This window comes from Macroventuria anomochaeta (genome assembly GCF_010093625.1).
Source record: "Macroventuria anomochaeta strain CBS 525.71 unplaced genomic scaffold BU25scaffold_32, whole genome shotgun sequence".
NCBI lineage: Eukaryota > Fungi > Ascomycota > Dothideomycetes > Pleosporales > Didymellaceae > Macroventuria > Macroventuria anomochaeta.
The window spans coordinates 128935-142084 of record NW_022985393.1 but is presented as its reverse complement, the minus strand read 5'-3'; the positions used below and the strand labels follow the sequence as shown (position 1 = coordinate 142084).

At 54.7% G+C, this 13150-nt stretch overlaps 6 protein-coding genes across 6 annotated transcripts; 4 read left to right on the top strand and 2 right to left on the bottom strand.

Moving 5' to 3' along the window:
- The first annotated feature begins 69 nt into the window (after positions 1-69).
- On the top strand, positions 70-767 carry BU25DRAFT_162560 (uncharacterized protein). The gene has a single exon (XM_033700739.1). It carries the CDS (start codon positions 289-291, stop codon positions 700-702), a length of 414 nt encoding a protein of 137 aa, XP_033558350.1. The 5' UTR covers positions 70-288; the 3' UTR covers positions 703-767.
- A 397-nt stretch (positions 768-1164) lies between these two features.
- Positions 1165-4749, top strand: BU25DRAFT_399366 (uncharacterized protein; the record flags this gene model as incomplete). The annotated part of the gene is made up of 4 exons (XM_033704939.1): positions 1165-1434; positions 1495-3954; positions 4007-4115; positions 4170-4749. Exons 1-4 carry the CDS (start codon positions 1353-1355, stop codon positions 4747-4749), a joined length of 3231 nt encoding a protein of 1076 aa, XP_033558349.1. The 5' UTR covers positions 1165-1352.
- Positions 4750-6373: 1624 nt separating this feature from the next.
- On the top strand, positions 6374-6801 carry BU25DRAFT_461345 (uncharacterized protein; the record flags this gene model as incomplete). The annotated part of the gene is made up of 3 exons (XM_033710434.1): positions 6374-6391; positions 6479-6528; positions 6642-6801. 3 exons carry the CDS (start codon positions 6374-6376, stop codon positions 6799-6801), a joined length of 228 nt encoding a protein of 75 aa, XP_033558348.1.
- A 1393-nt stretch (positions 6802-8194) lies between these two features.
- Positions 8195-10313, bottom strand: BU25DRAFT_162501 (4-coumarate-CoA ligase-like protein). Its single transcript, XM_033700738.1, has 3 exons — positions 9994-10313; positions 9324-9896; positions 8195-9260 (listed from the first exon to the last, which is right to left on the bottom strand). Exons 1-3 carry the CDS (start codon positions 10088-10090, stop codon positions 8215-8217), a joined length of 1716 nt encoding a protein of 571 aa, XP_033558347.1. The 5' UTR covers positions 10091-10313; the 3' UTR covers positions 8195-8214.
- BU25DRAFT_162395 (uncharacterized protein) lies at positions 10314-11976 on the bottom strand. Its single transcript, XM_033700737.1, has 2 exons — positions 11503-11976; positions 10314-11453 (listed from the first exon to the last, which is right to left on the bottom strand). The coding sequence occupies exons 1-2, from the start codon at positions 11855-11857 to the stop codon at positions 10537-10539; spliced, it is 1272 nt and encodes a 423-aa protein (XP_033558346.1). The 5' UTR covers positions 11858-11976; the 3' UTR covers positions 10314-10536.
- Positions 11872-13109, top strand: BU25DRAFT_413721 (uncharacterized protein; the record flags this gene model as incomplete). The annotated part of the gene is made up of 1 exon (XM_033707103.1): positions 11872-13109. A coding segment is annotated over exon 1 (904 nt), but the record flags the coding sequence as incomplete, so codon positions are not given.
- Positions 13110-13150: the final 41 nt, after the last annotated feature.

Genomic DNA, 13150 nt, shown 5'->3' with positions numbered 1-13150 from the left:
ATTTCACGATTTCGATGATGTGGCAGATGATGCGAATACGCTCTCTGGCGCGGAGACGCGCGGATTGAATGAGCTTTGCTCTCCTCCGCGTTGTGTGAATTGGTGTTTTACATTTTCCTATCAACACCCCGATTTGTATTTTGGTTTATTCTGCGCTGTTAATGCTCTGCTTCTGCGAGCGTTGAGAGACCCCTCCTGTATCCCTTGCTCAGAACGCATGTCAATTCCATCGTCTCACATGTACGCACGAGATCCCATGTCTTTCTCTGCAGGAGTAGATCCGGAGTTATGCGACCACACTCCCCCTCTCCTTTTCCTCATCGCAAGGAGAGTTGTGTCGGAGTGCTTGCGACGCATGCGTTGTATCTCTCTTCGGTCAGTCTGTCCCCGAGGTCCCTTACGCCCGCTCCTCTCCAGCACGCACCTGGAACTCTGCATTTCGCTTCTTCGCGCGCCCGATGCGCCCGCTCCTCCCGTGGCTTGCCCGTTGGACCCGGCCCCTCGCGCGCGCCTGGTCAAGGCTGCAGTGTAGAGACGCAGGTTAGTGCTGTGCACGAGCCGGCAATATGTGGATATGATCGCTCATTCGCCGCCTCCTCGACCTTTTCGACTCGGTCCATTTCTCATACCACCGGCCCTTTGGTTGTATCGCAAGACCCGCTGTGGCTGTTGTTTTGGCGGGAAATGGAGTTGGCGTGCTGACTGGTAACGAGCGTGATGTCTTTCCTCCTACCCTTTCCACTTCCCACACTTTGCGAGGGGTGCTGGGGCGTGGAGGGTAGATGTTGTTGAAAGTCGACATTTTTGTGTTTGTTTGTACGGCTGGTTTTGTTTACGAGTAAAAGCAGTCCCCGTCCCTCGGACGTGGGGTTGGTTTTGCGTGCGCTTGCGCCGCCGCTTGAGTTGATTTGTGGCTTTTGCCCGACCTGTATGGACGGTGGGCGATGGAGCGGTGTGGCGCCAGATTGTTCCTGGATCCTCCCGGCGTTCTTTGCACACACCATGGTGGAAGAAAAGCGAGGGAGACGGTCTGGTGTCCGCTGAGGACTGTTCGTAGCCAATCACAATACCCCCTCATGTATGTTCCCACGTCCGCTCTTTACAATACACTCTCGTTACCGTCCGTCTTCTGCACTTCATTGTGACGTGATGGGTGACTCTGCGGTCACATCTGGAAGGACGCCTACGTGCCGCACGCGGAAAGCTTGGACCCGTGCAGGCGGGAATGACGATGCACGCTCCGGCCTCCACCAAGCCCCAGCAACAGGCCCATGAGCTTGACAGGCGCACAACGGGGTGCACACAACGACATGCTCCCCTTCACATGATCAGCGCGCCACTCACCGCCCAACATGCTCTCCGCTTTCAGCGCCCGGCCGATCGTCGAGCTAAAGCAGCGCGACAAGTCCAAGATCGAGTCCATCCTTGCGTACGGTAGGAAGCTTCGTACAGCTTGCGGGGATGATGCTGATTGCTGATGATGATGGTGTGTAGGTGACCGCGTGCTTGTCGGGCTGAACACGGGGAGTCTGCGTATATACCGCGTTAACGAGGAGACTGAGCCCGCGCCCTCCCAGAACGGCACCGCAGGCACTGCCGGCGCTGCTGGCGCTGCAAACGGCGACACCAACGGCGACACCAACGGCGACCGCCCACGCACGCCAGCGAAAGCGAAGCCCGCGGACCTCCTGCGCGAAGAAGAGAAGTTCTCGCGCCGCCCGATCCAGCAGCTCGGCTTCCTCAAGGAGACCAACATCCTCATCTCGCTGTCGGACAACTATGTCTCCATCCACGACCTGCAGACGTACCAGCTGCAGGAGAAGCTCGAGAAGACGCGCGGCGCCACCACCTTCGCCGCCGCCAGCAACATCGTCAAGGACCCCACCACCGGCATCCCGTCGATCGTGAGCAGACTGGCGGTCGCGGTCAAGCGCAAGATGATCCTGTGGACATGGCAGGACATGGAGCTCAGCGGCGACGCCACCGAGATCTCGCTCATCGCCTCGGTCAAGAGCCTCACCTGGGCGACGGGCACGAAGCTCGTTGCGGGCATGGACCCCGGTTTCGTCATGGTGGACATGGAGAGCCTGGAGGTGCAGGACATCGTCAAGCCAGGCGCAATGGGCGACGCTGGCGGCCAGAGCGGCGCTCGCTTCGGCGCTGTCTCGTCGTCGGGCATGGGCTACATGGGCATGGGCAGCTGGGTGCCGAAGCCGCTTGCGACGCGGCTTGGGGAGGGCCAGATGCTTTTGGCCAAGGATGTCAACAGCTTGTTCATCGATACCGACGGCAACGCTATCGATAAGCGCCAGGTGCCATGGCCGTTCGCCCCGGAGATGCTGGCCTACTCGTATCCGTACATGCTGGCGCTGCAGGCACCGTCCAAGGGCAGCCTGGAGATCAGGAACCCGGACACGCTGAATCTGCTCCAGAACATCTCGTTGCCGAACGCTACCTTTCTACACGTGCCACAGCCCAACATCAGCTTGGCGCATGCGGGCAAGGGCTTCCTGGTCGCGAGCGATCGGTGCATATGGCGCATGGGTGCGCAGAGCTACGAGACGCAGATCGACCAGCTGACGGCATCCGCCCGTTACGATGAAGCCTTGAGTCTGCTCGACATGCTGGAAGACACGCTCCTGCAGGACAAGGAGGGTCGGGTCCGCGAGATCAAGATGCTCAAGGCCGAGGCTCTGTTTCACGACAAGAAGTGGCATGATGCTATGGACCTGTTCATCGATGCCAAGGCACCGCCGGAGCGCGTCATAGCGCTGTATCCGCGAGCCGTCGCTGGTGACCTTTCTCATGAGGAGAGCGTCAGGGGTGATGGCAGCGTAGCAGACGAGGAGGAGCTTGAGAGCGAAAAGCAAGCCGAGGAGGGCGAAGAGACTAAGAAGATCAGCAGGGAAAGCACGTTCAACCCCGCCACTACCATCGGACGATCGATGATGGGTAGGCTGGTCGGCGGGCACAAGAAGGTCGACTCAGACACAGCGTCTATCCGCTCTTCTGTCCGGGACGATGCAGCAGAAACAGCGAGCATCAGGCCTCCCAAGAAAGTCACCGAGACAACTCAGTCTGATAAGCAGCTCGACTTCAGCAACGCCGTCCGAGCACTGCAGTCATACCTCGCCCAATGCCGCGTCCAGATCAAGCGTTACATCGACACCGACGGCAACCTCAAGGAGCCGCTCCCAGCACCCAGCGACAGCCAACCGGAAGAGTACAAACCCCCCTTCCAGTACTTCATCCAAGACACATCCGGCCCAATCGACTGGACAGCAAAACTCCTGGACGTCGCCCAACTCGTCGACACAACCCTCTTCCGCGCCTACATGCTCACCAAATCCACACTCGCAGGCTCCCTCTTCCGCCTCCCCAACTTCTGCGAACCCAACGTCGTGCAGGAGAAGCTTTACGAAACAGGCCGCTACGCCGACCTCATCGACTTCCTGCACGGCAAGAAGCTGCACCGGCAGGCGCTCGAACTGCTCGAGAAGTTCGGCAAGAACGAGGCTGATGAGGAAGTCGCGCCCGCTTTGCAAGGGCCCCAGCGCACGGTAGGCTATCTCCAGCAGTTACCGCCTGAGATGATCGATCTCATTCTTGAGTTCGCGGAGTGGCCGCTCCGCACGGATCCGGGGCTGGGTATGGATGTGTTTCTCGCGGATACGGAGAACGCGGAGACGCTGCCGAGGGAGCGGGTGCTTGAGTTCTTGGAGAAACTGGATCTTAAGCTTGCGGTTAAGTATCTGGAGCACGTCATTGAGGAGCTGAACGATCTTACGCCAGATTTCCATCAGAAGCTTGTAGATCTGTTTCTGGAGCGGTTGAGGACGGGGACGTTTGAGGGCGAGGAGGAGAAAGTGAAGTGGAGGGAGAGGTTGCAGACATTTTTGAGGACGAGCGGGAATTACAACAATTACCGCGTGTTCAAGCAGTTGAGCCCTGATGGTAAGTCGGCATTCCCATAAAACATGGTGGGAGGGGGCTAATTTGTGACCAGATCCGGATTTCTTCGAGTCCCGCGCCATCGTACTCAGCAAAATGGGCCAGCACAAACAAGCGCTCCAGATCTACGTTTTCCAGCTCAAGGACTATGCAAAAGCCGAAGAGTAAGCCATCCCTTGCTCCCCTCACCACCTTTGCAAACACGCAACTAACACAAGCAGATACTGCAACACCATCTTCCTCTCCGCCAGCACACCCGTAACAACCCCACACCCGCAATCTCAATCCGAAAAAGGCGTCCCCGACACCCAAGAACCATCCATCTACCACATCTTGCTCTCTCTCTACCTAACGCCCCCGCCTCCGCACGCCGCTAGCTGGCCTCCCGCGCTCGATCTGTTGTCGAAACACGGCGCGAGACTACCGGCTGCGACGACGCTGGATCTCGTCCCGCCCACGCTCCCTGTCAAGGACCTGGAATCTTACTTCAGAGGAAGGATACGCGCCGCCAACTCCGTGTTGAACGAGGAACGCATCATTGCGCGCCTTCGCGGTGTGGAGAAGGTCGGCGTCGAAATGATGTTACATTTGGGTGGGGAATATGAGCGGGATCCGCATAAGCCAGGTGGGTTGAATAGAAGGGTGGTGGTCGATGAGGAGAGGCACTGTGCTGTGTGCCACAAGCGTTTTGGTGGAAGCGCTATCCGAGTATGGCCGGATGGAAGTGTGGTACACTCGGGGTGTATGAGGGGCAGTGTTGGAAAGGGTGGGAGTGTTGAGAGACCGCGGGCTTGGTAGGGGAAGTTGTCCATGACACAGGCAGCGTAAATGTACGATACAAGATGTGTTCATTGTGTCTAAGCTTGGTGGATGCTTTTCCACCATTCTTCCTTCCTCCTCAGCCTTTCCGCCTGTCGCAAGCTTCAAGCTGTCATGGTAAGGATCTCAGATGTCGACCCACCTCGTATCTCCCTACATGTTCTGCTCCTGCTCCTTCACCCTTTGCCTTTGAGCGCCTCAATCTTCTCATTCTTCTTCTTCTCGATCATCTCCTCAAGCACACGTAGAAACATCATAGCCCCGTCGAGCATCGCTTCCTTCGCCTCGGCAACCATTTCGGTGGTTATGGGTGCGCCAGGCGTCCAGCCCTACACCACTTTATCAGTGAAGGCCTCATGGCCTGTAGCGATTGTGATGGGCTTTTGGTGTACCTGGATGACGCGGAGGAAGGGGACGAGGTCGACGAGGTCGTCTGGAAGAGTCTGACAGCTGTGTCAATGTACGGTTCTAGGATTGGAGGTTTTGCTTTACCGAGGCGAGGCTCTGTAAGGTAGCCCGACCGGCGGCTTCGGGGGGGGGGGGGGGGTGATGGCGTTGTGCATGCTGTGGTCTATGGTGACTGTGATGTGTGTGGAGAGACGGTTGTGGTGAGAGTATGGCGGTGTTGGAGAGAGAACAAACGCGTTTTGTGTATTAAGCTATGGGTGTGGAATAATCAAAGAGGAAGGCAAGGGCAAGGTCAAGTCGGAGCCAGAGCTCGAGGACTGTAGCGATGTGCAGAACGTCTGGGAACCCGGATGGCATGTTGAACTTCATCTTCACCTCCACAGCATTAGCCCGCTTAGCCAGGGATTTCCACAAGAACTTCCTTCTTGCACGAAGACTTCATCCCCATCACCTCCCTCCGAACCTTCCAATATTCGCCAGAGCTCCTCACTAGGTCTTGGTCCCGACAAGGTCCGCACATCGCATCTTCAACTTAGCATGGTGCTGACTGAGACCATACAGTTCCCATCTCTTCACAGATCCTTGCGCAACCCAACGACGAGCCATCAAGATTCCAAACTTCTTACTCATTCCCAACGTCCCCCAAGCCCTCCACGATTTTTGCGAGGCCAAAGCGAACTGCAAGGAGGTAGAGAGGCTCCAAGATGCAGTTCATGATCTCCGCTAAGAGAACAAACACTTAACCTGCCAGCTTGAGGAAGCGAAGAAGGAGCTCAGAGTTGAGGGAGAGAGCAAAGAGTACTACGAGAAGTCCTACTACGATCTGGAGCGTGATATCGAGCTGCTCAAGCGCAGTCATAAGCTGGATCACGGATGCAGAGAAGGTTTTGCAGGCGAAGGGCAGGCTTGAGACGCTGAAGAAGGCTATGGCGGCTGTGTTGGAGTGAAAGGTCGATATGGTCGTCGAGAAATTGGATGTCAGCGATGAAGCTACTGCATTGACGGAGAGATCGGTCTGGTTGTAGATCATGATCAGAGCGGTGTAACTTTAGGGGTTTACATTAGAGGTTTTCAAAGGCCTATTGGGTCAGCCAAGTTTTGCGACTGTGTTCGCCCATTCTACATATAGACTTTCGGAATCTAACTCGAGCATACATGCCTTCTCAATCACACTCTCGCGCCACTCACACTCAACATGTCCAGCACTAGCAACGTAGGCACGAATGCCTTTAACCATGTCCTGGAGATACCCAAAGAACCCCTGACTGTATCAGACACAGCACACTAACCCGACTCCGAGAACGATCCCAGCGAGCCTGAATATGTCTCCAAGCTAGCCCGCATCTCCAAGTACGTCATAATTCCACAAGCTTGACGCGCAAGTCTGGCAAGACATGAGTAGCGAGTACCAATTCTCATAATCAGACCGAAACCGCTAATACGTCCTTTGGAGGCCTGTCTAGAGAGCAATGTCAACAAGTCCTCACTGTGGGGCATGGAGGTGACTACAAGGAGACACTAGAAATTAATGCTGTCAAGGACAAGGAGATCGAGGCGCTGAAGAAGAAGAGGCGAGGGTTAGAGGGGAGGATAAGAAGCGCTGTGGATGTGCTTAGGAAGTGAGCTTTTTGGTACTAAAAGCAGACAAGGTAGAGCAGGTGTGCACTTGGTGGAGTTGCAGTCTGAGTTTCATGGCAAGTCGATGGCACTCTTTGAGCGAGAGCTAGTCGTGGAAGGCGGTTTACAAAATGCCCGGAAAGGCGCCCAAGTACTGACCACTCATCAGAGAGATCCCAAGGCTCTCCTCTCCTCCCGAATACATCGCAGACCTGGTTCGTGTCTTTTAGGTAATCTCAACGTATCATTAATCAACACGACCCTCGGGGATTGCATATTAATTACGGATTCAGAACTGCGATATTCAGAAATCATATCCAGGCGTCGTACTGTCTTCTAAGCAGTAAATGGAGAGCATCGTGCAAAGTCTTGCGGTGACGGCGACGAGTGAGGCAGACCCTATCGCGGAGAAGAATAAAGAGATTGAGGTGCTAGAGAAACAGGTGGGCGAGTTGGGTGAGGAGTCGAAGAAAAAGGGTTAAAGCTCATACAGAGCCCTGGAGACGTCTAGAAAGTCAATCGTGTAATGGGATGAAAGGTATGCGTTCAGTGGCCTCTGGTTGGGAAGTGCGCTAGATCGAAACCACCTTCTTAGACAATTGCTAGCGCAAGTGGGTACAATAAGGAATGGAGTTGTCTTTCCTCAATTATAAAACAATATGAACGAACGATATCGGTGCCTTGCAAAATGTACGGACCCCCCCCCCCTGGATTTTGGCTCAATATCATCCAGCATATGCCACAGGTGGGCAAAAGCTTCCGAGTGGCTAGCTAAGGCTGGTTGATAGGATGGATAACAGTCTGGGTGACAGGATGCAGGGCATAGCGTGGGTTAGTTTAGGGCACCAGGACAATTAACCACTACTGTATGTGCCTGCATGCTATACTGTGGTACATACAGTTACTGTGCCAAAATTTAAGAGGGTCCGTACATTTCACAAACGATTATAATCTACCCTGAGGCACGAGATATGGCACATAGAATGTTTGAGAACCGCGATGGAGTATCGTGCTTCACATCCACCTCGCTTCTTTCTCAGCTCCACAGATACCTCCAAACTTGAAATTGCAAGTTTCGCCTCCCGAATCTCAATAAGCCACAACTTCGTCCAGCATACATAGCAAACATGTCTGACGACAAGCTCGCATCCATAGAGCGGAATGCCTTCAAAGGTGACGTGGGATATGTCTTCGCACAGCTGGTAAGCAAAGCAGTTGCTCAAAGCCAAGCTCTTCATATTAATACTCGTGCGGTATCACTACCTAGATGGGTCGCAAGCAAGAGCAGGATCCCCGCGGCGCACTCCAAAGCACACAAGAACAAAAGAACTGCCCTTCTTGAGAAAGTACTCGCTGAGCTGGCGGTATCAATAACCTGAAGGACGAGCTGAAGCTCCTCATCGTACAAGACTCCACCACTCATAACTTCGCACCCTGCTCCCTCTTCGCCAACAACCTCAAATCCTTCCTTAAAATCTTCCCACTCGGACTCTTCGGAATCGTGTCCAAAAAAATCACACCGCCCCTCAGCTGCTTATGCCCCGCAACATTCCTCTTCACATACTCCACAATCTGCTTTTCACTAATCCTACTCTTATCGGCAACAACATACGCCCTCGGCACCTCGTTCGTTCCCCCATCCGCCTCAATCCCGATCACCGCCGCATCAAGAATGTCACTGTGGTTGAGTAGCAAGGTTTCGAGTTCTGCAGGTGCGACTTGCAGCCCCTTGTACTTAATGAGCTCCTTCTTGCGATCCACGATATAAAATAAACCATTCCGGAACTCCGCAATATCGCCTGTGCGAAACCAGGCGCCCGTAAACGCCTCCGCGTTCGCGGCCGGGTTCTGGTAGTACCCCTTACACACCACCGGGCCTTTGACCAGCACTTCGCCGGGCTGCCCGGGCTCGACGTCCTGCCCGTCGTCATCAACGATGCGCGCCAGCATGTTGGGGATTAGCGGCGACACGGAGCCGGTGTCGTCGGACATGTGCATTGGCATTATCGTTGCGCTGCCTGTTGTTTCGCTGAGGCCCCAGGTTTGGCTTATGAAACATTCTGGCCCACCGAGTTTCTGGGATGCTGCGTGCTGCAGGCCTTTTCCTAGGGGTGCAGCGCCGCTGATTGCTATTTCTACCGTCTTGAACTGGTCTGTTACCGCGGGACTCTTGGCGATCAGCAAGTATATCGGGGGCACGGTAAAGAAGAATGTGATGCGATACTTTGCGTTGTACGTGAGGAATTGGGCGAAGTCGAACCGCGGCATCCAGTACACGGGACCGCCCATGTAGAACGGGTTGATCAGGTAGCCTTGGATGCCGGCGATGTGGGCGACGGGGAGGTGCGCAATGGTGCGGTATTCGAAAGGCGGGGAGCGGGTGTTGCGAGTGGAAAGCCATGATTTGAACATGTCGCCTGGAATGACTGCTTCAGCGACGAGGTTGGTATGGGACAGTTTGACGCCTTCGTACGTTAGCTGTTGTACAACAAACATTAGGCTGGAGAAGGGGAGGGAGAAATGATTACCCTTCGGCAGACCCGTCGTCCCGCTGCTGTATATCAGAACCACAAGACTATTCTCCAGCACTCTCGGATCCGTAACACGCTCCCACTCCAACCTCTCCCCTTCATCAATCAAATTCGGCTGTAATCGACCGTCCTCTTGTACGACCTTCAAAGCCCACTCCGCACCCTCGCTCATCAGCAATACTCTTCCACCGCCGTGCCGTCCCCATCCCGCCTCCTCCGCCGCTCGGACAGCTACATCTCGTGTCGCATCGCAGGTTACCAAAATCTTACTTCCCGCGCTGATAATCTGTTTTGATAATTCGCTAGCAGTGGAAGCAGCGGAGGCAGCGCTGAACACGCCGCCGGCGCCGATGATCCCGTAGAAGAGCGCCGGGAGGAGGTAGTGCCCCGTTGAGATCACTGAGCATATGTCTTTGCCTGGTCCATTTTTTCCAATTCCGAAATGTTTTCGTAGGGCTGCTGAGGTTGCTTGGGTTAATTTTCGTGCTCGAGCGACAGTTAAAATAAGCGAGGGGTCGGCGGCGGAGATGTGGATTGGTGTGTCTTCTCTTGCTAGGGGGTGTTCGGAGTCTGGGAGAGTTAGTGGCGTAATTGATAGAGACGCGTTGACAGCGGTTAGCGTGGAAGTTGGGTGGATGCGTGTTTTCAATGGAAAAGGGAGCTATACCGAAGAGTAGGGTCAGGATGTCGAGGTTGGGGACTGGGTAGGTTTTTGCGGCGCGGTAGACGATGCCTTCTGGTGTTCTGTCGACTATTGTTGTCATCTTCACACAAATTGTCGCTGGTCTTCACAAGTGTGGAGAGACTTTAGAAGTAGTTGGCAAGGAAGATGGTCAATTGAAGCTGTGGAGCTTGCTATTCGAATGTACTTCTTGCTATGCTGTGTACGTCTATAAGAGCTGATGTTGTGCGAGACCGCGGTAGAACTATCCCCTCCTACGAACGCGTAGTTCCTCGGCCCACTAGCTTTGAAGCTGTTGACGCGTTACCGTTATGGTAGTAGTTCTATCGGCGATCTTCGGTAACTTTTGGAAAGTCAGCGTTGTCGAGTAAGCGGGGTAAGCCTGGGGTTAGCGCACGCCTCTCTGAGGCTCAACGGCAGCAGACATCCGATAGATAGTGCTTTGAGGTGTGGCTGAGCCTCCTTTGCGATCCACGAGCAAGTGCCATGTGGGTTGATGTGTAGCCTTTATGTGCCAATGAACCTGTGTCAGCGACAACGCTTCTTCTTCGGCTCATCATCGTCTGCTGGAGCTACTGCATCAGTAGCATCGTCAACATTCTTGTCTGGTTTGCTACTCTTCCGCCTCTTGCGTTTCTTTTTATTCTTTGTCGATTGGGCAACATCTCGCTGTACCTCCCGTGGCGCATGGGCCATACCTGTGTCTGGCTCATGCGCCGTCTCCTGGTTCACTGAATCTTCAGCCTGCTCGTTACCTTGCCCAGCGTAATCACCGGACTTCGAAGGCTTATGCCTTTTGCGCTTCTTCTTGCCTTCGACCTTGATCGATGCGTCCTTAGGCAAGGGCTTAAACGCCATAGGAAGCGCTGCAGGTCGTGCTATGGGTGGCAGCTGGCTTGTCTCCTCCCTGTTTCTGCGCATAGCTCTGACAGCCTCTTTCTCGAGTAGTGCCAGGTACTCAGCAGTGCGCTTTGTATGTTCCACCTTGGTCATGATCTTCCAGTCGTCCGGCTTTCCAGCTTCCCTCCATTTGCTCCACGTGCCCTCTTGCATCACGTTGCCGCTTAGAACAACAAAGGCGCAGCTGTTCCAGAGCGTGTGCACTGCTTGTACGGGCAGCCACTTCGGCTTCAACTGGCCGTGCTCAGTCAACCATTGCGCTACTCTTGCCGGCGTTGGACACATGTTGCGTAGATGTGGTTCTACGTAGATGGTACGTTGGTCCCAGAAGCTGAGGCCGTCGTCATCCACGATGTTGAACGAGTTCTTGGGCACGAAGGGTAGAGGGTTGCTAGAGGGTCGGCGACGGACATAGTATTCGTTCTGCGACAGCTCGAGTACGTTGGAAGGATGGCCGTGCAGGGCTTGTTTGAGGAGAAACTGGGTAGCTTCTGGCTTCAGCTTCGAGATGTTGGGATGTTCTAGGATTGCTGTGAGATGAATGTCTACCACAAAGTCAGCTTTGATGAGAATCCCTCCAAGGAGTTCACCTACAGTCTTTCTCGCCATCGACAACCCTATATCGATCCTTGAGCCATCTCGAACGCTCCTCCTCCTGATGTGCGTAATCTGTAAAGATCAACTCAATGCCGGCAGCTAGTTGAGCAACGTATTCCGGTGTGACAGGCTTGGTAGTGAATCGAGGACCACGGGTGGGAGCTGCTGCATCTGAAGCTGTATCATGTGGTGGTGCAGGTGAGTTCATACTCGTCTCGCCCATTGCTTCGACGAGCGCATCTTTTCTGTTAGTCTCATCTTTGCGTGATTGTGGTATCGTCTGTGGCTTCGATATCTTCGGCCTTTGACTCTCTTTTACGCCCTTGAGCCTGACTGCTCTTGGAACAAACATCTGGAGGGTCAGTGACAGGAGCGTGTGTCCAAAGAAAGGAAGGTGGAGTGACAGAAAGATGCGGTCGCGTTCCAGCTTGCGCACAGACTTTCGAACTACGTCAATCTCGACCTTCGAACTACGAGTTTCATCCACACATCACCAACCAAATACCAGACTCTTGAATCCTCGATTTCGAGGACTGCACAAGCCCGGTTCCTCGACATACACCCTCAAAAATCGTCAGATCAACCGTCACCATGCCGAAGGAAAAGAACTACAACCCCGTGCAAGAGCAAAAGAAAGCAGACAAGCAAAAAGCCCAGCGCAAACAAAAAGCCACTGTCCAAGCCCAGCGCAACGAGAAGCTTGCCCGCCGCAACCCCGCACGCATCCAGCGCGACATCGACCAGCTCAAAGACCTCGACCAGAGCGGCGCGCTGCGCCCACATGAGCGCCAGCGCCTCGCAGAGCTAGAAAAGGACCTCGCAGCAGTCAACAAGGCGCGCGCCGCGCTTGGCGACAAGGCACCGCAGTTCAAGCCGGAGAGAAGACACGACACCTTTGGGGATCGGGATGGGCGAGAGGGTGAAAGGGGGAGGGGAGCCGGTGTGCTGGGCAAGCGGACGAGGGATGGGCAAAGGAAGGAGGATGATAGCAGTGATACGGATGCGGACGTAGCGAATATTCCTATGCCGCGCGATACGCCCCCACCGATACCGCGACAGCGCCAGCGGAGGACACAAGGCGAGGAAGAAGCGCCGGAGCCGAAGAAAGCACAGATTGTCTACGAGGCGGCGCCGCAGGTCCGCGATTTCCTCAAGGAAGCTACGAAGTTTATGCCTGCGGCGGTGGCGCAGAAGATGAAGCTGGCGAAGGGCGAAGGGCGGTTATTGGAGCCGGAAGAGTTTGATAAGCTACGAGAAGATGGGTATATGGGCAAGGAGAAGCCTGAGCCTGAGCCTGAGCCTGAAGCTGATCCGGAACTGGACGAGTTCTTGAAGACAACAACGGGTGAGGCAGTTGAGAAAGCGGCAGAGGCTGCGATCGAAGAAGCAGAGTACAGCATGATGGCTGCCGAGGCACAGGGGAAGATACAGGGAGCACAGTCAGAGGCAAGAGTTGCAGAGAACAAGCTACGTCACGTCGAAATGGAAGAGGTAGAGGATGAGGACAGTTGAGATAGCCGTAGGTTGTCTATCAAACGCAAGATACCCTTTACACTGCGCACAATCGGCTTGAGAGGTGTTGTTTCCAATGCATGATCGTCTTGTCAAGGACCTTCTGATCAAACAAGGTCCGCTGGTGAGTGAC

Excerpts from the sequence above, each read along its gene's own strand:
- BU25DRAFT_162560 (XM_033700739.1), top strand. The coding sequence starts at position 289 with ATGCGACCACACTCCCCCTCTCCTTTTCCTCATCGCAAGGAGAGTTGT.
- BU25DRAFT_162395 (XM_033700737.1), bottom strand. The coding sequence starts at position 11,857 with ATGTTTGTTCCAAGAGCAGTCAGGCTCAAGGGCGTAAAAGAGAGTCAA. Across the intron at positions 11,454-11,502 it reads TGTCGATGGCGAGAAAGACT|ACATTCATCTCACAGCAATC; the intron begins GTAGGTGAACTC and ends ACTTTGTGGTAG.
- BU25DRAFT_162501 (XM_033700738.1), bottom strand. The coding sequence starts at position 10,090 with ATGACAACAATAGTCGACAGAACACCAGAAGGCATCGTCTACCGCGCC. Across the intron at positions 9,897-9,993 it reads CATCCTGACCCTACTCTTCG|ACTCCGAACACCCCCTAGCA; the intron begins GTATAGCTCCCT and ends TAACTCTCCCAG. Across the intron at positions 9,261-9,323 it reads GACGACGGGTCTGCCGAAGG|GCGTCAAACTGTCCCATACC; the intron begins GTAATCATTTCT and ends TAACGTACGAAG.